Genomic DNA, 25,766 nt, shown 5'->3' with positions numbered 1-25,766 from the left:
ATTTAAATTTATGTCCCCTTGTTTCGTTCGAGAAAGAACGAATCCCATCAGTGACGCGAAGAATTTCTACAGGCTTTTTTCACAGCGTGGACGAGTTAGTTAATCTCAGACGCGGTTGTATTGTTTTATCTCCAGGAAACTCGGGTTTTCCTCCAGCAAACAGCAAATCGACCGAAGAATATATGCAGATAGAGACACAATATACTTACACCTCATAGCCTTAGTTTCTTTGGCTTTGACGGCTAACAAGTACCTAAAACTGTGTTGTTGTTGTTGTAGGGTTTTAGCATCAGTGACTTAGGCCATATTGTGCTTATGTACGTTTGCAAATTGCATGAGTTCTACGGTGTATTTGCCTATTTGTTGGATGTAAAACCATGGTTTCTGGGGAGAGCAACCATGGGACATTCGCCTGAGACCGACTAACTCAGCCACTTTGTGAGAAAGCCCATAAAAATTTCTCGTGTCATTGACGGGAATTTGAGGGTAATATAACCTAACCTGGGCCTTTGCCACCAGGTTTGGCTCCCCGTGAGGGCAGATAACAGCGGAAAAGAGTAAAGATGCCACCAGCATTTAGTTTATCAGTCCATTGAAGCCTTTGAACACTTCAGTGAGGTCTCCTTGCATGTGTCTAGTTTCCACTGCATCAGTTCAGTTCTGCAAATTGTTTTCACTGCTTTTTTGCAGAACTGAAGTCTTCTTTTTTGTAAGAATACGCTTTGTGCATCCGTTCTAACTTATCCGCGTTCTTCCTGAAATGGGGTTTTCAGGCCTGTATGCAGTACCCTGATGTGACCTTCACCTACTTGTGCCTGTTAAAAAAATTCCTGTATCTCATGACAGAACCCATTGAGCTGTTCTGGTATCCTATCGTGCACTGCTCAGAAAACTTCCATGTCACACTGTACAATTACCCCTAATTCTTTTTCATTCTTCAGTACTTTGAGTTTATAACGATCCAAATGATATATTATTCTGTGGGTTATCGCTACCCAAAAATGAAGCACCTTGCATTTATCAGTGTATATCCTTCAATCGCTATTATTCAGCCTATCTACCTTAATTTATCCATTTGTTTTTGGAGTTGGTGACGCAGAGCTGATGATACGAAGGTGATGATGATACAAAGAAACACATCTGCATGACTTTAAATAGTATGTTAGTGAAGTCGGAATACCAACAAGTCAACGATCATTTATGGAACCAATATTGCACCACCCTTCCCCCAATACTTCTTCCGAAGAACCCGAAGAGCCACTCTGGGGAGTAAGCCTGCTTCCACTGTGGCCCCACCTCATATGTACGAAGAAGAGAAAACAATGAATGTGCGGAACTTCAGAAAAAAGCATCTTCCTATCTACAGCAAGTCCTTCAGGAGAAATGCTACACTACTAAGCTGCCATGTCCGCGAATACACGCTTCACATGGTTCCCCTGCAGTTTCCAAGACATCTTGTATAACCAGAACCACCCTGATCTCTGTAGGCCCAGAAAAATGTCCAACTACTTAGAATTTTATTGTGGATGCCACATTTACGGAGTCGATTGCAACTCCTCTGGAAGAAAACAAGAACAACCAACCGACACATGATGCTTCTAACCCTAGTGTCCCTATGGGAACTACAAATGTGTTGACAAGAACCCCTCACCAGTTTCCCAGGCAAGAAGACTTGAAGAAATATACCAAATTTCAGCTGTTCGCACCAAAGAAAGGATCTTCGTATCCAGACTTGGCCCTGAGACAAAAACCGAGAGTATTAAAACCCTTTTCTTGATGGAATATGGGTGAGAAGTGGACATGAAGGAATTAAGAACCAAACGCCTACCCTAGTCCTCCTTCCTAGTGGTATGCCCAACTAACGCGACCAACACTGTTTTGAATAAGAACAACTGGCCGCCTGGAACACTGGGTAAGCCTTTTAACGAAAGACATCCCATGGGGTCACAAAGACACAACCGCAACCCAACCCCAAATAGCAACTAATGGCTGGTATGGATACCGAATCAAATACCGTACAAATACGATATTTTCTGCAAAATGTCAGGAGTTTATCTAATAAGCTCCATCCGCTCCTAACACTTATCTCTCAGAGAAACTGACTTCATCTGTTTAACGGAATCCTGGCTATCAAGTGATAGACAAATCGATATACTTCTTCAAGGTACCCCTTACAGTATCGGAAACTGTAGGAGATTGAGAAGCGGAGGGGGTGTTCATATATTTTTCACAATACAATGACAGGCGACAAGAGCTATACTAAGCCAATCTAACAACTTTGAAGCTTTATGTGTTACACTGGTGAACTGGCAAGTGAGGATTCATCTCTGTTTGGTCTACCTCCCTCCTGACCACACTGAAGAAACAACGATTGAACTTCAGATCTGGCTAGTTGCTAGCCTAGCCCCTGCTCAACGAACAGTTGTGGGAGAGGACTTCAAAAAAAAAAAAAAAAACCAACCTATTATATTTAGGGCACCCGAATAATTAAATTCATCTGCCGTGCTGTGTCTTATGTCTGTTAATTGCGTGTGTTCTATGGCCGATTTGTCTGTTTGCTGGACGAAAAACCCCAGTTTCTGGGGAAAAAACCTTGCTATCTACGCCTGAGACGGGAGGGGACTTCAATATGCCTGTCCCAAGACATGTTATAGCTCTGTAAGACTTAACATTAACCTTGAACTCTTTGAACCTCAGAAGACATATCGCACTGCCCGACGAGAGCAGATCAAGCTTTAGACCTTGTTTTCCCCAGCTTTCCCAACTGTAATAACCTGCCCAACCCTTTCGCATTCCCTTCAGGTCACTCACCTATTACCTGTGCCTTCTCATTATCAACGGTATCAGGAATTCAAGTTAGAAATTATAATTCAGATACCCACTCTCAACTGATATTTTCTACAAAATTCTTGAAACCTGAAATAGTCATCAACCATCTCTCCACCATTAATTGGGATAATTTATTTTCATTATCTACTGAAGAGGCAATCCAATTCTTAGCTGAGCAGTTGAGACATATGGCCATGATTGGTGCATCTAAACAAGTCAGAATTAGCGAGAGAACCCAGCGATGGTTTAATCCGGACATGAAAACCGCCTTTAGACGTAAGCCGAGGACATTTAGAAAATGGATAAGATCCAGAAACAGTTCAGACCATGAAACCTTTAAAAGGGAGAGAGCTCACTTCCTGCGCCTCGAGAGAGGAGCACATCTTGTCCCAAATTAATAAGTCCCTGAGAATTTCCTCGAAACACAACAATCACTTTAACATGGAAGGAAAGCTATTTGAGGAGTGGACGCGCATAACTTTTGCTCATCCAGTTGCCACCACAGAAACCGCAATACTGCCTAGTCCAACTGGGAAAACCCTAAATGCTATGGATGATATAATAGTTACTAAGCAACAGTTCATTGACGTGATAAATGTCCTGCCCAACAAGGCTACAACTGGACCTGACGGCTTTCCACTGTTTATGGTCAAGGTGTGCTCTGTATACATTGTGGATCTCCTCCTTAACATCTTCCGGAAGATTCTAAAGACAGGCGCCATACCTGAACGCTGGAAATCTTATTATGTCAAACCAGTCCCTAAAATTGGAAATCCCAAGATTGCCATAGGATGTACTTTCTTAAAATTTTTTGAAAACTAATACATCCAGTAATTATCCAACACTGTTTTTCTCACCGATCACCTTACCTCCACACAGTCCTACACCACAGGTCCACTACCTCAAATCTCCTCGATACTCTCTTCTGGGCACAAAAGGCCCTGAATGACAGAACTCAACTGGACAATTTCTTTTTTGATATTAAATTTGCTTATGATACTGTGTCAATTCCTACCCTTTTATATATCTAAAAGAATACTTCAAGGCATCAAACCAAATAGTCAGCATTCTGGAGCCTTTACTACACCGGAGAGAGTTAATTATAGAAAATGGATCTCACCATAAAACTATCTATGCAACGAGGTGGGTGCCTCAGGGTGGGGGTTATGTCGATCACCCTCTTTGCAATTCTACTTGAACCATTCCTTGCTGCACATCCAAATTTCTGCTCCTTTGCCGATGATTTAAAATTTTTTATTATTTCAAAAGACCCCAAACAGATTCAAGAAATTAATAATCAAACCTCCAATAAAATTCAACAATTAGATTATTTACAGCTAGCTGGACTCCAACTAAACAATGCGAAGTCAGTCCACATGATAATTACGAAGAGGAAGTTCAGGAATTACATCCGAGTTGTAGTTAATTGCGAGACGATTCCAAAAGTATCATGGCATTCTGACCTAGGGCTAATAACGTGGAATGAAGATTTAAATTTCAAAGATGACTTCCTCAAGACAAAAAAGAAGACATGCTGCATTTTGGGCTATCCGCCAGGAGCTTATAAGCTGCCACAACATCAATTTGATTTGTCAATACATTGATCGGTGTCTCACTCCTATACCTTTATATGCATCTGAAATCTGGTCCTCAGCACCTGCCTCTCTGCGTAACAGATTCTTGGCAATGGAACACTGGATTCTGCGGTGGCTGAACCGTCTGGGAGGGAACCCGTTCACCATCTCCAAATCTTTTCTTCTAGTCAATCTAGGCATGACCCCCTGGAAGCTCACTGTTCTTAAAAAAAATCTGTCCACATTCTCTAAACTGCTAATCCATCAGATTGATGCCCCATCGATAGAGGATATAATCTCACTTCCCAAAGCAAGCAGTAGAAACCACCACAGCGGGCAACGTCCACTTAGGATGACGCTCACTATCCTGGACTCCCTAAAAGGAATGTTCCCGTGTAACATGATTCAACACTTCAACACCTCCATAGATCCAAATGAGTTTGGAGAAAATAGACCATACAGAAGCCAAATTATGGATGAAATCTGGACCAAATCACCAGAACTACTATAAAATTTGAGCTTTATTTATATCAGAAATGTAAATAATTTAATGTAAAAATATATTGTAAAAGCAAAGCAAATTGTAATGATAGAAAAAAAATGATATGTAGAAGAACCTGTATTTGTAATTACAATATTAATTTAATATCAATTTTATTTTAAAGTTAATCGTTACTGCTATTAAGTAAATATAATTTTCTAAATAATGTCATTATTTTAAATATCAAAAATTTGTATAAAATTGCACGCTGTATTTAAAATATATATATTTCTACACCCTCCTAGCCCAATGGCTGTTCAGGGAATGAATCTAAGGTTAATAAACAGATGATGATAATAATAAAGGTGGGAAGATCATTAACTACCTTTTGTATCATCAGCAAACTTAGACATTGAAAGATGTGCCTTCATCGTATCATACAATAACGTTAAAAGCGTTAACTGCAAAATCATTTTGTAGTTGATGTTTTTGTAATTAACCAAAAAAAAAAAAAAAAAGTCATTTAACATTTTTTCGGTTTACCAGAAATGTACTTACAGCCTAAGCTAACATGTAAAGTACTAGAGATACAGTTCTATGACATGATATGCATTGTAATTTGTATAAAGTAATACTAAAGTTATCGCAAAAAGAAAATGATTTTTATGGTTAACGATGTTTGATACTAAACCCTCGAAATATAGAAAACAATAAGGAGCCCAGCACCTACTTTGCCTGACTTCACTAATAAGAGTAATCCATGAAGAGAGTCGCTATTAGTCACCTGTCTCCTGCTTTTAACCATGCCTTTATCCATAGCAGTAATTCCCCCTGTTACCACACTGCTCCAGTTTGTACAGCAGTCTGGTGGAACACCTTCAAAAGCTTTACTGAAATGTAAGTATATTATGTCAAAATAATTTTTTGCATCCGTTTCCTTTATGACTACCTCATAGTAATCACATTGGTCAGACAAGATCTCTCCTGAAGAAATCCATGTTGTGATTGCCTTATAACTATGTCATCTACATTACTTCTCTAACCACTGACTCCTCATTTCCCTGGAACAGGTCAAGCTTACAGGTCTGTAACTACTCATTTCGCCCTTTGTGAATTGAGGATACATTTGCACATCTTCAGTCCATTTGGAACCTCCCCGGAATACAAGGATACTCTTCCAATTATAAGCTAACGGTGTGCTTATCTCTTTTGCTGCCTCTTTTAATATAATTAGATTTCATACACCCCGATGCCTTATTTACTTTTAGCTTCAACGATTTCCCTTTCGCTTTCCTCTCATTATCATAAATTCATTTAACTCTCAGTTAATTAGGTATTAGCAATGGTTAATGAATGAGTGACTCTATTCAGTCACTCCAATCATCAGTTATCTAATTACTGGACTCATTGATCAATGCCGTATCTACCTAACTGTCTATTGACAGCTGATACACCAGCACTCAGTTACAGAAAATGTCCAGCTCCAACTACGCACATCATTTCACGTTTCAAAATATACAAACAAATCCAACTAATGCTGCAAACGGTCTAGTTTTCGTCCGTGTAGTCCCACTTTCAAGCGAAATTTTTGCCGCACTTGGATAGTAGGAAGTGGTAGATGAACTACCACTTTGTGCTGGAAAAATATATGAATCAAAACCGGACAACTAGATGTTTGGTTTTTCCTGTTTTCTTTTTCTTTTTTTAAGAAAGCATGTTTTTAATGGTCCTTCTTTTCCTCTGGTTACGCCGATCTCTGGTTTCCATGTGCCAGTCCTGCCATTGCAATGCCGCACGCTACATTGACTGCTAGCAGTTTGGTCACTATATGGTTGTTACTGTTTCTTTCGGTACTCACTACAAACGCTGATGCATCCCAAGTGAATGTGAGCATTAAAAATCGAAAATACAGTAAGATGTAGCGTTGGAGTTTGTTAAAACTTTATTTTGTTATTATTGTTATAACATTTAACATTACCACTTGTCAATATTAAAAAGAAACGCATGCGCTTTAATGAATTGCCTCATCATAAAACAACACAACTCCCTTTAAAATGGGATCACCGGTAGTTGAAACATTTATTGCTTTAAACTATAAAAACAGCTACTTTGACGCGAATACACAAAACAAGCTTAACTGATAGCTCACCGGTTTTTGTGAGGGTCAGTTGACAACACTAAATCCAACTGGATTTGGAAGGAATTTGATCCTAGAAAATTTTAAAACATCCCCAAACGTCAAGAGGATTCGACCTTGGGGATACCAGATGGTTTTCCATGGGCACAAAAAATATTGCATGCTCGCTCTGAGCTCAAGGTTCTTAAAAACAGGCCATATCTGAGACAATTATGTAAATATTAATGGAAGCAATCGACGGAGATGGATTATCGAATGAACGTTCAGTTAATCCTAAACAGTCGAATAGTTTGAACATCTTGGACATTCACTGACTAGAATCGGTAACTGAGCTAAATTTTCACTCAGTAGCCACTGCTACTACGCTGAATGATTTCAAAGTAAGTCAGTGAGACTCGAATCACTTTTCTGTAATGATTAAACTGACGCGAATTACCCACGAGACTCGTTTTGCCCGTCACTATTAGGTATATCTCTGGTATTCCCATCCTACAAACTTCTTCACGTGTGGATGTAGATGCAAAATATTTATTTTGTTTGTGAGAAATCTGTATAGGATCATTAACAGTTATGTTGTTCACATCCAATGGTCTCCTGAAGAGTATACAACTGTTTCATCGCTAGCAAGGGGCGGATTTCTTCCTATAAATAGGCTGGAACGAAGAGTAGTTCGCCGCACATTCAGAACAGCATGCTAACGGCAGGGGTTAATGTTAACATTACCTACAATATCTATACACTTCATATCATTACTGAAGGTGCCTGCTAACACAGTGGTTAGGATTGCTGTTCTTCCATACTGTCTAAAAGAGATTTGAGTTTGAATCCCATCGAAGCGAGAGAAATGTGGCCTAGTCAGTCGGTTTGTGCAAAGATTTTCATCGCGCAAATCAGGCTGCCTGACTATAAATTACACATAGTTTACAGAATTGCTAGTCTGTCGCCACATGGCTGTAGCTATCTGCACCCAAATGTGGCAAAAAGTTACCGAAGGTGCTTTAATGGAGGCAAGGTTATTATGGGCCTCCTATGCCGTAGCCTAGTGGTCAGGCGCGCGGGTGCATAAGTACACGTGCCTTGAGTGACCGGGGTTCAAGCCCGTGACTGCTGAATACGGTGCTGTTTCTTGTATTCTGTCTATTTTGTGAACTCCTCTGACCATCCCGGAGTATAAACAGAAAATTTATTTTAAAAAAATTTTAGGCCTGACGTAGCCCAGTGGTCAGGAGCGAGAGTGCATAGCACGTGTTCCTTGAGTGGACCGGGGTTCAAGCCCGTGACTACTAAATACGATAAATATTTGTATTGATTTATTGTAAACTCTACTGACTTGGTTGTCGTGCCGGAGTATAAACAGAAAAAAAAAAATTATTTATTGTTGTTATCAGTTTATTTCAGTGAGGAATGCCCCTTTACAACTTACGAATGTGTAAATTACGCAGATAGTATTCTGATATCCTTCTGCATTCATCCTCTCAGTCCCAGACACCGTCGTCGATGACAATGCTTGTCTGCATACCACATACCGATGTGTACTAAGCTCTATTGGGTTTAATTCAGGAGGCTGGGGTAGCACACCACAATTTGCGATATCCCTCTTGTTTACTTGTCAGAAAGCTCCTGCACAGCTTAGATCTATGCTTTGGGTCATTGTCTTGTTATAATATAAAACGTCTTCCACAAAGTCGAACTTCACAGGATATCGCATTATGTTCAAAAATGGTTTTATAGCCTTCTTTTCTTAAAAACAGAAACAACCGAAAATCATGATGGAACCACCACCGTGCTTGACTGTAGACACTAAACAATGTGGCACCGTTTTTTTTTTTTTTTCATTGATCGTCTCAAATAAACTCTACACTTGGATCCAAAAATTTCAAATTTGGATTCATCCATCCACAGTACATTTTTGCACTCTTCATTTGTCCAATGTTGATGGCTTTTATCCCAAGTCAGCCATTTCTTTCGATTTTCCGGTTTTCTGACCGCTGCACAACCATGAAGTCCTGCTTGTTTAAGGAGAAATTTTACAGTGGATGTAGACACGGGATTTTCTCTATTTCTATTGAACTCGGCTCTGATTTAAGGTGCAGTAAGTCGTCGATGGCCTATAGAAATCAGTGTTATGGTCTTATCTTGTGCTTCCATTTTACACGCGGTTGTCCTGATCGTGGTGTGTCGTTTAGACTGCCTGTCTCCTTCAATCGTCGAATGGTAATTTGTACTCATTTAAATGAAACACCTAGTTTTTTACCAATACTTCTCAGGGAATACGGTAACTCTATTTATACAGAGTTATAATAGCACTTCTTTTTTCTACCCCAAATTCCTTATTTCTCGCTGTGTTTACCACTAAACTCACAAAACGTACACCAAACACTCTTTCTGAATGGGGAATGTTCGATTTTATGTTATAGCTCTTACTCCTCAATTTATATTATTGCAAAACACTCTAGAATCATCTACAATCTTCTATAAATTGAAACAATACTACCACTTTGGGAATATTCTGCAATATTCTAGAAATTTCTTAAATATTATTTCAGCTTTTTAACTTTCTACATAATAGAAAATATTTTAATAAAAACTTCGAAAATTAAGAAAAATGAAACGCGATTCCAAACTTTTAGGCGTCTTAGAGTTGGATCAAACACTAAAAAGAATGCATGTCTACACGAGCAAGACTTACACTACCAGAACACTTTATAAGTTTTAAAAAATAAACTCTTTATTCATTTTTAATAAAAATTTTGTTGTGTATGTGTGCGCGCGCGCAGCATGCCAACTTAATTTGTAAGACGGTAATCATATTTTATATTTTTAATATGACTGAATCCGAACTTACAATACTTCGTATTGTGATAAAGCTAGAAAAGAAAAATATGGTTCTCAAAAGCCATTTTGAACTGTAGAAGTCAAATTTCCTAAACGGATTCTCATTTATTACGAAATTCAGGAAAAGAATCAGATAATTTACAAAATCTCCCAAGTGGGTTTTTGTGACAAATATTTTTAGATTTTCTGGTTCACCCGATTACAAACCAAACACCCAAGGTTCATGAACGAAAGTTTACCGTATGAATGGCAATGTGCCATAATATGTTAACAGGTTCTTGAGTGGTTTTATTTAAGCGTATCGAAATACATTTCACGGAGGAATAACACTTGAAATTCATCGGACATCACTCCAGGCAATCACGCCATGGGGAAAACGAAATCAAACCTTGCAAATCGATTAAGGTAAAAAGGGCAAAGCACGAACGCTTCCACTTTTCACAGGTGCGCGCAGACAATGGCCCCCAATAACCGTTGTCAGGGTGTGGCTTTCTAAACCCCCCTCCCTTCCCCATGGGTGCCCCCACAGAGATGTGTGTGTTGCACTTTTTCGTCACGTGTGTAAGAATCATTAGTTGGACCGTGTTCGTAAGACCTTACGCTTTTAACTCCTGGCTTCCTGTTAACTGTTTATCTACCTGCCGGGTGGAAGTCCTGTGTGCATTCTAAAATATTAATTAGCATCTGCCTTTTATTTCGAATTTCTTAATCATATATCAGTGCGCAAGAAGAAGTCTTCCATTTACTAACCACCTTGTTATTTTAATAAGAAGGAAAGGAAAAAAAAATTGGAAAATTGGTTGAATTTAGTGCATTGAGATTTCAGAATTTTTGAAGCAACCTTTCAATACAATATTTTCAATTAAGATGGAGAACTTTGGATGGATTGAGATATAGATTACGAAATCTTTTTAAAATTTTTAAACAGTGAGACAGTGAATAAAACTGATTATTATTGTGTGTGTGAGATTGAAAGAAGAAACATAGGAGAGCTGAATTCACGCTAATTATTCTTCTACCTATTTCCAGCTCCAAAAAAAAAAAAAAAAAAAAAAAAAAACCATCCAAATAATATCAAAGGTGTTATTTCTTAAACTTACTTCTTACACGGGTTATCTTAATTTTCTAAGGAATAGCCTAGTGGTCATGCGCGCGGGTGCATAAGTACACGTGCCTTGAGTGACCGGGGTTCAAGCCCGTGACTACTGAATACGGTGCTGTTTATCTTGTGAACTCCTCTGACCGTTTGGTCGTCCCGGAGTATAAACAGAAAATTTATTTATTATTTAATAATTGAAAAAAAATGTAGAAAAAATGTTGAAAATTTTCTAATATTTCATGATCACAATTTGGAAATATGACAATGAATAAAAAAAAATCGATAAAAATTTTACCGGATTTGGGATAAAAAAAAAATTGTGAAGAAACTGAAGTATGAGGTATATAAACTGAAGTATACTCGAAATCGGGCACAAGACACGGCATCCTTGTATTATAGACATAATTAAAAGCTATGTTTCTTCATTTAAAAAATTCGACTAGTTGTAGTGTTTTAGACGTATCAGCAACTTAGACCATATTGAGCCGTATGTAATATATCCGTAAATCGAGCGTTCTGTGGTCGATTTGCTATTTTCTGGACGAAAAACCCGAATTTTCGGAATAAAAATTCATGCTACAATGACCTGAGACCGACTAACTCAGCCACATTGTGAAAATTACCCATAAAAATTCATCGCGTCATTGTATGACGCGATGTATACACATACAAACATCTCGTTTGTATGTGTTTTCAGGAATCGATTTGCATGTTGTTTGGACTGAAAAACTTACGGGGAAAAACGCTATACCCTCCGGCTGAGATCGGCTAATTATAGCTTCAATCGATGAAGACTTTAGAAATTCTTCAATCATTGACAGAATATTCGAACCCAGACCTCTCCAAACGAGTTGGAGAAGTGTGGGTCAGACAGCGATTTATCGTGCCAGCAAAGCTGCCATCGAGGACACTAATTGATATAAGGGTATTCTGACGAATAACAAAGCACGATTATTGATGAAAAACCCTGAAAACTTCAGAGAACGCCTGAAAAAAAAAATCAGTAATTTTTAAAATTTTATTTTGAAGTTTCACTTTCACCTGTGACGTTACAATACGCACTTCCCTACAAGAACGCCGTCCCCCTGCCACGAGCTTGACCTAATATGCAGATGGTCCTTATAATTTATAGTTCTCGATGGCATGGTGAATATTTCTGCTGTTGCTGATTTCATTCTGAATTTTGGTTTTGATAATTGCAGTACAAAAATTCAGATTAAAAGCTGAATACTGAATACTAATCCTAACAAAGGAAATAATCGTAGATTAATAAAAAAAAATAAGTGGATAAACAAGCCGCGATTACTCCAAGGACATTTAGGCCTCATGGAAAAATGAAAACTTGCGTAAAATAAGTAGTCACTGAGACCGGAATCCGGAACTTTCGATGCCTGAGCTCTGCCCTCGTTGTTGTAGGCCATAGAGGCACTAAAATAGGGGGACACTATAAATCATCCATCAAGCAGGGCCTCTGGGGCGGGGGGGGGGAGCTTTTACTTTTGAGCTTTACAGCTTTGAATTTTCACTGACGGAAAGAAATAAAGTAAAATTTACCGTTTGCGTAGCCGTAAGGAATTAGCGCACGGATTTATTTTTCATGGATTAGATAAACCGAACTCGAATAACCTCTTATATTTATCGAAGCGACTTCTTTTCCCCTGATGTGGAAACAATGCATTTCAAAGGACCCGTAAGTTCAAGGTTTTACTCTAAAAAAGTTCAAGGTTTAGTCCCAGAGCTAAGGAAATGACGCAATGTGAAGAGAAAGCACAAGGACCTCGAAAGAGATTAGAAAGGTAAGAAAACGTTAGTCGATACTTTAGAGAAGAGGAGGGGACACCCCAAACTTTACGCTTCATCTCCACTCTGCTAAAAATCCTCTTTCGTGAAGATGCTCATTTGAGACAAGAAAATTTTAAGTCTTCAATACTCTGTTTTGAATTTTACAAATCTCCTTTTACCAATTAAATTGTAAAGAGTAATTAGTTATTAATAAGGACAGGGGTATCTTTTTCTGTTAGGCACTGTACCTAGGGCCTACGAAAAAATAGGGTTCCGAAAAAATATAATTCAGTTAGAATTCAACGTTTTATTCAACAATAAAATTCTACACTTTAATTTTAATATGTTTTTTAATGTAGTGAGACCACGGAATTAAGAACACCTAAGACTACGAACACTAGACAACCCCGATTAAGTGTAATTAAAAATTTAGCTCACCCTTCGGCAGCTGTCTTGTGGATGTTTTCATCTTTAAACAACCATGGTAAAACGACATTGCAAAATAAATGCTTAACTAATTGTAAGGTAATAGTTGCTTGAAAATTTTCATTTGCATTTAATTTTCAAGCAATCATTACCTTACAATTAGTTACGATTGCTATCTTAGAAAATAGAAACATATACGGCAATACCTCTTATTAAAAGCAAACTTTATTGGCACAGTGTATCTACAAAAAAAAACATCAAAGAAACTGCAAATAACAGGAAGATAGATTTAAAAAAAAAAAGCCGGCCCTAGGAAAATATAATGAATTAATAATGGTTCTCCAATGGAGAACAAAGAACGTTATTAATTTCAATGCTTCTTAAACACCATTTCCTGTCTTATTCCTCGCGAAAACATCTTCTGCTTCTATACGTATCTTCTAAAAGACTCAGATTTATAGACAAGAACACATATCCTTAGTGAGATTATTCCTGACTTCTAAACTTTCTTGGCATAATCGTATCACAAATACCGTTCCATGTATCACAAATATACTATAACTCTGAGGAAGTACCTTTCCCCAGAACACTGCAAAACTCCTTTATTCTGTCCAAAAGAGAGCAATTAATGCTCACTCTATCTTTCTCACTCCACACCCGGTCACACAGACGTTCAATTTCTGCTTCATGTTTTTGCTATAGATATTTGTATGGACACCGTTCTTCCGAATTAGCATCTGCACTCAGTGTGGCCAAAAAAATTATAAACCCTGGTTCGATATCTAATAGGGCCACTTTTTACCCGAACTACACCCTGTATACATCGTGGGATGGATTCCACTACGTGTCTGAGATTATCTATCTCCAGTGGCCATTCTTCCATTACGATATTTGTCAGCTGCTGTATTGTGGTTGGCAGAGAACTGTGAACCTAAACTGTTTTTTCCAACAAGTCCGAGGCATTTTTCAGTTGGAGTCAGCTCTGGAGAAATAGTGGACCAGGTTTGATAATATCTTGGGAATGTTCCTTGAACCCTCTATATACCGTTTTTTCACGGTGGGTAGTTGCATTGACATTTTGAAAGAATTAATCGCAAGCTGGGTAAAAATGAAGCATTGCAAGCAGCAGTTGGTCCGACACTACAGAAGGATATTCATTGGAAGTAACAAGAACTTCTAAGGGAATGAGCGGACGCAGTCCGCACCAACAGAACAAACTGCATACCATGTTACCACCTCCAGCCGTTTGAGTGGTGGATACTAAATAATCTGAATGCATGGCTTCATGAGGTTCACGCCACACTTTTACCCTATCATTGGTACTAAAAAATGTAAATCGAAACTGTAAAAACAATAATAATAAAACTTTTGAGTCTTGTAACTTAAAATAAAGAAGATTCTTACTATTTGATAGAACTGGCGGCTGTCTTCTATAGACAGTGGTTCCAAATAAAGACGAGAAGAATTTATTTTAAGATAATTGGGCATTCCTATATAAGTCGCTCTTTCCTAATCGTAAAAATTGTCCAAAATTTTAAGGTCGCTGGATTGGAAATGCAGAATTGCTGGGATAAGCCATTGATATTCTGTTTTTAATCGCTAAAATAAATCTAAGGCAATTTTTTGGTAAAGAGATTAATACCTACCACGAAGGAAATTTACTTTAAAAATCAACGATATTGAATGATAAATGAACAGTAGTAGCATTTAGCAACACGATTTTCTTTTTTCCCTCTGTTGACTCGCTTTCACTAGTACGTGGTCATGGGATCGGGTTACAGACTTCATTCACTTAGTTGACATGTAGGAAGGAGAAGCCAACACTTGTGCTCCAAGATCAAATTACGCTCTCCTCTGAACGTAAACTACTTGGTGTTAAAATAGCTTTCAGCCATTGAAGCAGCTATTTAGCGCTACTTGTAAGTAAATAGATGCGGATTTCTTTTGTTGTTATTTTTTATTTGAAAGGAGACCCTAAAACTGAGAATTCTGTAATTTTGGTTAATTCCTACTTATTGCGAAGAATAAGTGCGTTTTTAATTTCTTCGATGTGTTATTTTGAAGATTGAAGATGCAGTAGAAGTACTACCTTTTCCTGGGGTGTTTAGATGTTTTCTTTGGGGATGGAGAGGCTACAGGGCTCGTAGACAGAACGAGAGGGAGAGGGAAAATATTGCCAGACAGTTTGACCCACATCGAAAACTTTAATTGGTGTTGCAACGCCACTTCCCCTGATTGCATCACTGGATTCTTTTGCTTCCCTATTCCCAGTGGGTGTCTTTTAGTGCGAAGGATGCTGTAATGACCTTCATTCTTAGGGGTGTCGATTCAGGCTTACTGTGAGGCCCACCGGAAAAAAAAAAAAAATCTTTGGAGAAATCTGTAATGTTGAATAGCGTTTGGGTAGATTTATATTTTGTGAAATATGCAAAGTAAATTTGTCTGCTTAAATGACTTTTTTGTGGCATTTGGTAATCTATTTTAAAGATTATTTAAGTGAGAATTATGAGTTTGGCTTCAGGAGGAAGTAATTTTCATAAAAATAACAGTATATTATTGTGCTATATATACAGAGTGTTTCATAATTCTCGGGATCGATTCAAGACCTGGAAACAATGAAAAAAGTTCGTATAAATGTGTGTCCGATTCTGAATGATTACCGAGTTATGTCTGTTTGAATCTTATAAAAATAGCCATGGTATTTTCAAAAAAATAATAATAATAAAATTCAAACAGCCGCAGCTCTGCAATCGTTCAGAATCGGATGGGTTTTCATATGTTCATATAAACACATTAAAAGAATTCATATTATTATTCATTCATTTATTATGAACTTTTTTCATTGATCATACTTTCAGGATCGACTGAATCGATCCTGAAAGTACGATCCGCATGTTATGAAACACCCTGTATATAGAGCCTATATTCCCATAAGAAAATTTATTTAATGTTTACATTAGATATTCGAGCTGAATTCCTTGTTAACCTTTTACTCTTGTATATTTGTTCGCTCAAGCTGAGTTACTTTGTGAGGTTTTTTGTGTTTGCGTCAAAGCAATTAAGGCCATGGAGCGTCAGTGTACATTACATTATATTATATGGTCGATTTGCCTCAAAGAAACTCTTGACGTCTTGATGGAATTCAAACCCAAGCATTTTCCAGATGGTATGGAGGGACAGCGATTATATGAGCTGTGCTCTCCACATGGATATTCAGTGAAGTGTTTCTTTTATTTTTGTTAAATCAGTTTATTACCTAAGGTGCGTTCCTGGAATAACCATCTAGCTAGGAGGCTTTACAATTATAGGATGAATAAAATGCATTTGAATATAATTACAAAGAACATTGTTACATAATTGCAAAATTGTACTTTTCCAACACGCCTTTAAAAATATTTATCGTACACGAATACCGATTTACAGAATCATCAAAAAAAAAAATGCGGCTCTGTAATCGTTTATCCATGATGATTACTCAAAATGTAATCCATGACTCGGTTTGAGAATGAGTATCTTCCGGCCAATGGAGATTTTCATCTCCAATACCGGTAAATGTGTTGTTGACAATTTCATTCAAATAAAATGCTACCTGTAAGCAGCCTGAATGTTTACATTTGATGTTCCAGATGAATTCCTTGTTAATCTTTTACCCTTGTCTGTTTGTTCAGGATACATCGTGAAGTTTTTTTGTTATTGTTGTTGTTGTTTCGTTCTTCACGCATCGCTGAAGCAGATATTTTAAAGAACAGCCGGGTTCTATATTTCCATCAACGATATCCGCTCTCAAACTTCACTTCTATGATTATCATCTTTGTAACTCTTGAGCTGTGCAGAATTTTTAGGGATAAAAAATTTATACTTTTTTTTAGCATATCTGTTACGATCCAGGTCTCCTATTCAGGAGACCTGGACAAAAATATGACAAAAATAATAAAAGAAAATTGTACCAAAATGTTTATATTTAAATAGAAATGGAATATAAGAGTTCAAAACAAATAATATGATTTATATAAATTATAATATGAACACAAACAATGATTTTTTAAAGAACAAACTTCAGTTGTGCTAACATTAATAATTATAAATTTAATGAGCTATAGTTCATCATTTCTTTTCTCTCAAAGGGTAGAAATATTTTTTGAATTTCTCGTCAGAAGTTGTTGTTGTGGGGTTTAGGAGCATTAGCGACTAAGGTCATATTGCTTCATGTATATTATCTGTAAATTGGGTGTGTGTTCTGGGATAGATTTTCTTTTGCTGGAAGAAAAACCATGCTACCCTCGCCTGAGACCAACTAACTCAGCCACGTTGTAAAAAAAGGCTTGTAAAAATTCCTCACGTTATCTACGGGATTCGAACTCAAGTCTTTTCCACCCGGTGGATGGCGATTCTACCAACTGTGCTACCCACGAGGGCCTTGTCACAAGTAGCAAATTTAATGAGAGTATTGAAGCAACTTCTGTCTCTGTGTAAGTTAACTTTTTAATTCTTCCCACTTCGCCTACAGATTTTATTCCTAGATATACTGTTATTTTTACTTTTTGATAGCCTTTTGGCTATTGTTGTGGAACACATTTTGACGCTTCCTGTCCTTGATTCTAAATGAATAAAAATATCGTAATATAATGTATGTTAAGCGCCATAGCAGCTAAGCATAGGAGACGTCAGTATATTGTGTTTTTAACTTACGTGTATTCTGTAGCCGGTTTGTCTGATTCAGGAGACCTGGTTCGTAACACTTCAAAATTCTTGGATGAAAAACCTTTATTCCGGGCGTAAAACCCCGCTATCCTCGTCTGAGACCAACTCATCTACGTCGTGAAAAAATCCCTTATAATGAAATGAAACCTCATAATTTTAATTAAAACATTAAGGCATCTTTATCACAATAAAAATACCTTATTGTTTTCACTTGCGTTTAAATTTTCCTTGTGAATGATTTTACTTCTACAAAGTGATTGTGAAGCCATTCGGGAGCACGAATGTCGGTCTATGCAGTTCAAGAGAAAACTTAGCTGCTGGTAGAAGTTAGCGGAAGCCCTATGAAGAATAAAAGAGTTCTTATAGCAGAATCCCTATGTATATTAATTTTTCTAATTACTCCAATCTGACACGAAAATTGTTTCTTGTACGTAAATTTGAATCTTTTGAGTTTCAGACTCGTCATTATGGAACTAAATACAAAACATTGTTATAATTAACTCCACTCTCCTCATACCTGCATACCATTGTTATAATTAACTCCACTCTCCTCATACTTATACCTGCAACTAATTCCTGTTTCTTGAGGACTTTTGGGTGGATGAGGTGTGCTCATTCATGTCAAGTTGCTGATGCATCATATCTATTGTGCATATTCAAGGAAGTCCACATGGAGGCCTGTCTGCACTGCTTTCAGCATCCTTAAAACGCCGCAATAAATTCCCAACGAACTTATCGCTTGTCTTTGGCTTTTAGGGAGAGCGAGAGATCTAGTGGAATTCGTCACAGACCTCCCGCCAACTTCTACCAGCAGCTAAGCTTTCTCTTGCATTGCATAGACCGACAAGCCTGCTCCCGGAAGAGCGAGACGCAAACAAATAATCAAGTCTTGACAGTTAACACAGCAGAATTAGACAAGCTGTAACAACACACTAACTGTAGCTAACATCGAGGTATATTTGCTGCCACTGCAACCACATTTACTCAGCTTTAAAATTGTCGTATCGTAAGTAGTTTGCTTATTAAGATGGAACCTTCCTTGTAATTTTATACCAGTATCGAGCAGCGCCCATAAATTAATTTTTTTAAAACTACTGAAGGATAAAACAAGTAGAATCTGTAGAAGGATAAAGCAGATGTATGAAGTATGATCGTTGAGCAAAAATTTACGAATGAGTAAAACTTGTCAGAAGTGGGCGAACAAATAGAGATTTGCAACGTGTTATAAGCTCAGCATTTTACAGCAAAAAGAACCTTATCTTAAAAGTTGAGCCATCTCTGTGCTCAGATACTTGATGTACTGAACGTGCACATTCCTCATTGACGATAAGCATAACTTGAAGAAAGTTTGTTCTCCAGAGCGCCACAATTTTAAACTATTCAATAGAAACGTTTGAATGCTTTATAAAGGTCATTTGGAGAACCCTAAAATAGGAGATGAATTTGTTTTTGTTGTTGTAGTAGGATTGTAGGAGCATCGGCGACTAAGGCCATATTGCTCCGCGTATACTGTCTGTAAATTGCTTGTGTTCTGTGATGATTTTCTGTTTATTGGACAAAAACTCGAGGTTCCAGGAGAAAAAGATATGCTATCCTCGCCTGAAACCGACTAATTCAGCCAATTATCAACGTGTGTAAAAGGCCCATAAAAATTCCTCACGTCATTGAAAGGACTTCAATTCAGGTCTTTTCCACCCGGTGTGGAAAAGATCTAAGTTCGGAGAACGACGATTCTACCAACTGTACTACCCACGAGGGCATGTCTGTCGGCTTCTCGTAGACATTATCGCTTTTACGTTCGCTAAGTAGTGATTTTTATATATTAAAATATCAAACAAACTTTGGATTTTTTCGCTAATTTAAATCTGCTACGAAACAATTCATTAATTTTCCAATTTTTTTCCCCCGTGAGAGTTTTCTAATGAGATTCTTTTTTTTGCGTAATGTAAATTTACATATTGCATCCAGAAGTTATTGTAGGTGAAGGTTTCTCAGTTGAGAAACATGCTAAACAAATAAACAAGCTCGATAAGTTTATCAAGTCGGATGAGAACTTGTTGGCTTGGAAGGTTAATGGAGTATCGTCTTAAAAATCCAAATACTCGAAGCGCATAGGTTGTAATCCTAATTACGTGTTTCATCAGAGAATCCATTTGCATCGAAGATTATCCTTAAGTCTTCTGATGTCTGTAGTTCTGTCTGGTTTGAATAGTTGTTTACCAGTCTGGTTAACTCTGCATTTTTGAATTTCAGATGACGGCTTTAGTGCATAATGCTTGAAGCTAAACTGAGAATCTTTTAAGTTTTCAAAGTTGTGTATTACTGTATTTATTATATTTTTATGTTTTTTTTTTATGAAACCCCCAAACACGAAAGGTATCAAAACCTATAGTACTTAGTACTGTGCATGGGTTGAAGGAGAAGTAAGGGGGGGATGCCGGAAACTTTGCTCTAGAGACTAAACACTTCAAGCCTCCGATAAGCAAAGTGGTGGTATTGCACATGTTGATGAGAATCATTTACCACCTAGCTTGCATATTATTATGTTTTTGATTTCTAAAGTGTATTGATCGTTGTCCAAAGAAATATTAAATTGGTTGTGATGGATCTTTTTTGACAGAGGTATACTTGAAATGATGGTAGAGTTATTATATATTTTGTCAAAGATTTTGTCCGTTTTTAACACCTGTTGTTTTGATAGCTTTACCAGTCCTTGATGGTTATTTTAGAATGGATTAATAATCATCTTATGGAAAAAGTGTGATTGCTCACATTTTTTTGAAATGAATAATAGAAGATACAGAACTATACTGAATGCACGTAAACCAAGTTCCCGCGAAAGCAAAATTTTTGGTCTTGGCATAAGTTCGTTCAAACAGAAATTCAAACATCCACAAACTGTCTCACTCGATAAATAAAGCATAAAAGTGGACAAACACGTCGTACTGTTCAGTATTTTAAAAATCAAGTCAATTTGCTTAATCGCTAAAATATTTTAGCTCATGCAAAGTAAACTCAAACACACACACGAAATTTAAGCTAAGAGCCTTTCTTCCATTTTGTCCTCACGTAACTTGATTTTATAATTACACGTTTTTCCTTTTCCAATCTTCCTTTGTTGCCTAAAGGTGGATTCCAAACACAACACACATACACAAGCCAAAAAACGGCTTAAGGATATCATTTTATTATTTATTTTTTTTAATTCTAGCACTTCATAAGAAGCCTTTTAGTTGAGATGCAAGTACTTTGCCTCTTGGTGATTATTAAGGTAGTTTAAATGCTTAGCCCGGCCGGAAACCGTTTCACAAGCGGTGGTCGACACGATGAGCGATGCCATTACGGGAATGTATCTCTCAGCCGTCGACATTGCTGTAGCAGGCAAAGCACATCTCCCAGCCATCGCACATTCATCCTTTTACCGCTAGGGGGAGCGGCGTGGCCGACTGCCTTAGTAACATGCGCTCCGTGTCCTGAACGGTACGGCTGTTGTAGCTAGTTAGCGATCGTCTCCTGCAGTCTCATTCAGTTAGACTTAACGCTTGTGCGAAGGAGCACGTTGTATCTTTTTCGGCCTGAGGTTACCACGCGCTAGCTTTGGCAACGTGTTATGTGAACTAGAATCTGATTCTGTTCTCTTAGTACCTCAGTTTTTTTTTAAGGAAGAAGGTGTTGATATTTAATGCCCTTTGGAGAAATTGTAGCTTTGGACTGCCTTACCTGGAGACCGTTTCATTATGTGGCTCCTTCAAACATAGGAGCGTCCTTTGGAAATACAAACAGTAAAATTAATTTCACCATTCTTTGACTTTTGGAATTTGGACCGTAGTTGGCTTGTTGTGTTCTAAGAAAAAAAAAAAAAAAAAAAAAAACCAAAGGTTTCCTTTTCCCACCCTTTTCCCCCTTGTGACAATATCATGGGTGAGGATATCGAAATGCGAAGTGATGAGGAGAAAAAGTACTCCACGTATAAAAAGTCCCTTATGAGGCGATATCGTAAGTTTGTTTGTATATTGCATGTTGCTGATGGAAGTATATTTTACTTGCATATTTTCAACGTAAAACAGTCAGCAAATCATGCTGATATCTTCATTAATGCTTAAATGCTCAATGAAAAATATATGTTGGTGCATTATTTACCTTTTTAAATTTTTAATAGTGACTGTCGTAACAGTTGTAAAAATTTTACAATCAGATATTTTAGGTTGATTGGTGTAATTAATTCTGAATTATGTGTGTAGGATCAATTTATGTATATTTGTATAAAGAATATCTGTAAGGAAAATTGTAGCACCCTTAATTGTAGCACCTTAAATAATTGTGCACCCTAAACCATTAAATACCTTTGCATTCCAAAACCCTTAAATACATTTGAATTCAAAACCTTTAAATACCTTTTCCCCAAAACACCTTTGCCTGTAATGTTCATAATACCTTTAGTATCTTAAAAAACTAAATAAAAAGATTCCGTTTAGGTATTGGACACCTGTATAATAGTATTTCTCATCGATAGATTATAGTTGTAAGCCACACTCAGAGAATACACAAGGATTTTCGTTATCCCTTTATTAGTAAAATAATAATAAGAGGAGTTAATAATAATAATAATAATATTTTACTAATATTATTATCAACGTAGAACATATTGAGTAGTACAGCTCTGATTCATGTTATCCCTTTAATAATTCCCAAAGTATATTGCCGATTTTTCGATGAACGTTTTTTTTTTTTTATTATTATTTCTCTGTCGCACCTCACTACCTCTTTTTCCCCTTAATTGGCCCCTTACGTTCAGTTTAAAAAAAAATTGCACTCACACACTGACCTACTTTCTCCCAGACTTCCTTCTCCCCCAACTTCCCCCTTCTCTTACAACCGGTGTAAAGCTTGGCTGATCACAAGATTTATGTAAGTTGTTAGTAGTACGGTGCCATATAACTTTCATCTGTATTTAAACGTATATATATATATATACACGCAGTTAAAACAACTAATTATGTATTTTTTTTTTAATAAACGTGTATGGCTGCTTCAGCGGACAAAAGTTAGACACCGCATCCGTTCCTTTATTCAAAAGTGAAAGTTGTCAGTTATTTTAGTACACTGACAACGTTTCAAAGAGATATTATGTCTCTTTGAAATGACTTGCAAATTTCCTTTGAATTTGAACTTAGTAAAATAGAATACGCTGCATTGCATGCAATTTTATTGGACTACAGGTCCAGTGCGTACGCGCTGTTTTCACAGTGTGGCCTGGGTTCGATTCCCATCAGAATGCGAGGAACTTTTATGGATTTTTTTTTCCATACCGAGCTTAATTACTTGGTTTCGGGAGAGTTTTGAAGTATTTTTAAATCTGGAAACTTGGAGTTTTCATCCCGAAATCAGAAAGGTAATTTACAGACGCATATACTGCTCTTCGTGTCCTTAGCTAAATTTATTTCCCTTCCCCCCCGTACATTTTACCTCTTCCCGTTGATAGGGTATCTGAATTCAGCTTTGAATAACCCCTAATTTTTGTTTTATTTTAAGTTTTATAATACCATTTTAGGTAAAATTTCTATACTATGTGAACTATATTGGAAAAAAAAAACATTTCCGTTATGTAAACTCACTCTGTAGATACGATTAATGCGCGAACGTTACCGTAACACCTTATTCAGTGCAGTCCTCTGATTATCCAGCGAAGCGACTCGTTTTACCATGGCCTACTTTCCAACTATTTCAGTGTGAAAATTCCGGTCACTCTCTTCGACCTTCTACCTTATGACTTAATCAGGACGACATTGTAAAAGCTCCGAAACCAGAGCAGAAAGAAAAGAGGATTGTTGGTGTAATGGAGCTTATTTAAAGGTCGTTTTAGTCAGATGTCATTAGAGATCAAGTACCACTGTAGTTTTTTTTTTCTTTGTTTTGTTTTGTTTTTGCATGGAAGTAAAAAATGTAAGATGGTTTATAAAGATGTAAGATGCACCATCTTACATATTTATCTCTAATTCAGTAATCAGTCACTGTGGTGTGTAATTATTAATACTTGATTAATTAAATAATCAAATGCCATTATTAATTAATAGTTGTATGTTGCCTTTTTCCATAGGTTGGTAACTTTGTTTTAGAAATTGTTAGTTTATAATTGACTCAAGATCATGAACTCCTAATATTCTTAAGAAAGTTATGTTGTTTATTTCTTGAAGATAATGAGCCCCCGCGGTGTTTATCACACTGTGACCAAGTTAGTCTGTCTCAGGTGAGGCTTGCATGGTAAACTGACCACAGAATTCATGCAATTTACAGACACGATACCCCGACACCCTGTGGCCTGAACTGCCTTGGTGCAAAGTCTAAAGCAATCAAAATGGATGTCTCCTGACATGGAACCACTACTGACGAGTATTTGGAGCACTCTCAGTAGTGGCTAACCATCACTCCCGAGGATACTAAAGGAAAAAGGTCTGAGAGCCCCTGCTTAGAGAAATCCCCGGATCATCTATTGTTATGATGACGATGAAAATTGATTAATTCCTCTCTTTCATTCGTTCAGTTACTTGCGTGTTAATTTAATCCATAATTGCGGTATACTTTCTCTCTGACTTTTAAACAACAGAAGCGCTCTTTTGTGTCGCTCACTTTTTCATGTAGATTGTAGAGTATGAATCCATACAATTGTTGAGCACTGCGACAGGTGCGTATTTTCCCCTAGAAGGGACCGTTTCAAAGGTTTTATCTAACGTGCTAGCTTGCTACAGAAATACAGTTGCACTAACGTTTACTGATATTTACAGTAAGCGCATTTGTAGAACGAATTTTGAAGGCCACATCGCTGCGTTTAGAGCGCCGCCATTTTTCTAACCTTCTGCAGGTCATTGGCTCAGTGGCTCAAGGCCACCCGGGTCTTCCATCCAGTTTTACCACGTAACTGACACACAGCTTCTAGTTGGTGCACACGCGTTTTGTGTTTGACAGGTTAATAGCAATTGCATTGTTGGAGAAAAAGCCACTGTTTCATGGTCACCTTGGAATGAGTATTAGTCGAATATGATTTCAAGAGCATTTATAAATCAACTTGTAAAACTTTGTTCGTGACACGCCAACTTTATTAGGTTAAAATTATTCATTAATGATACAAATTATTTATCTGTAATACAGCTAAAGATGGTGATTCATCATTTACAGTATGTTGCATCATTGTGAATTTAATAAGTTAAATTATCCAGTATAAGAATAAAAGAAGATGAAATAAATGGAATTAGTAGAATATCTGGATTATGTTAGCTTCTCGTTGTTTCTATTATATTAAATTAACTGGTGATAATTATTTCTTTGAACTGGAGTGACTCGTATCATTATTCATTGTAAGTGTCTCTGAAGGTAGCAGGGGCATTAAAAAAGAGAAAAGGTGTTCTTTCCCACCCCGAGTTTGCTTCGGAACTCTTTGCGACTCTTCCCCCCCCACACCCGAATCACGGGTTTTTCATCCCTTAAAACTCATGAAAATTTCAGACACGATATACTGACACCTCATGGCCTAAGCTGCTTTGTGTATATTCTAAACAGCAACTGTATCGGCTTATTACCCTCCTTTGAGTATTTTATTCTTTAGGTAATAATTCTTTTTGTTTATAGAATTAAATATTGGCATTGTAGCATTGGTAGACTCTGCAATTTTTAACATAATTACTGTATGCAGTAAAGATGTCATTATATGCTATAATGAAGGTATGTCATGAATTAAGATCAACCGTGACCCAGTCATTAGCTGCTGGTAGAGAACTCTGCATGTCGCGTCTTCCAAGCTGTCTGAAATTAGGAGACACTGTCAATGGATAGATGAAATTCATGAGTTTTTGAGTAGTAAATGGATGGCCGGTGCTCAAAACAGAAGGAACTGGAAAGTTGCTGGAG

The 25,766-nt window shown here is 37.2% G+C and overlaps 1 protein-coding gene across 3 annotated transcripts in view; it reads left to right on the top strand.

The window, feature by feature from the left end:
- LOC150090615 (uncharacterized) overlaps positions 1–25,766 on the top strand; it is a 458,225-nt gene that overhangs the window by 380,636 nt on the left and 51,823 nt on the right. The window contains exon 1 of one of the 3 annotated variants that reach the window (XM_090371791.1): positions 21,756–21,860. The exons of the other annotated variants lie outside the window; for them this stretch is intronic. Within the exon in view, the coding sequence (XP_090227917.1) occupies positions 21,782–21,860 (79 nt within the window). The 5' untranslated portion in view covers positions 21,756–21,781. Of the gene's footprint in view, positions 1–21,755; positions 21,861–25,766 lie in introns of those variants that run through there. 3 annotated transcript variants of the gene reach the window in all.

Source organism: Mastigoproctus giganteus, chromosome 1 (assembly GCF_048544385.1).
Source record: "Mastigoproctus giganteus isolate SK-2022 chromosome 1, ASM4854438v1, whole genome shotgun sequence".
Lineage (NCBI taxonomy): Eukaryota > Metazoa > Arthropoda > Arachnida > Uropygi > Thelyphonidae > Mastigoproctus > Mastigoproctus giganteus.
Note: the sequence above shows the minus strand (reverse complement) of the source record. Positions and strands in the feature narration are given on the sequence as shown.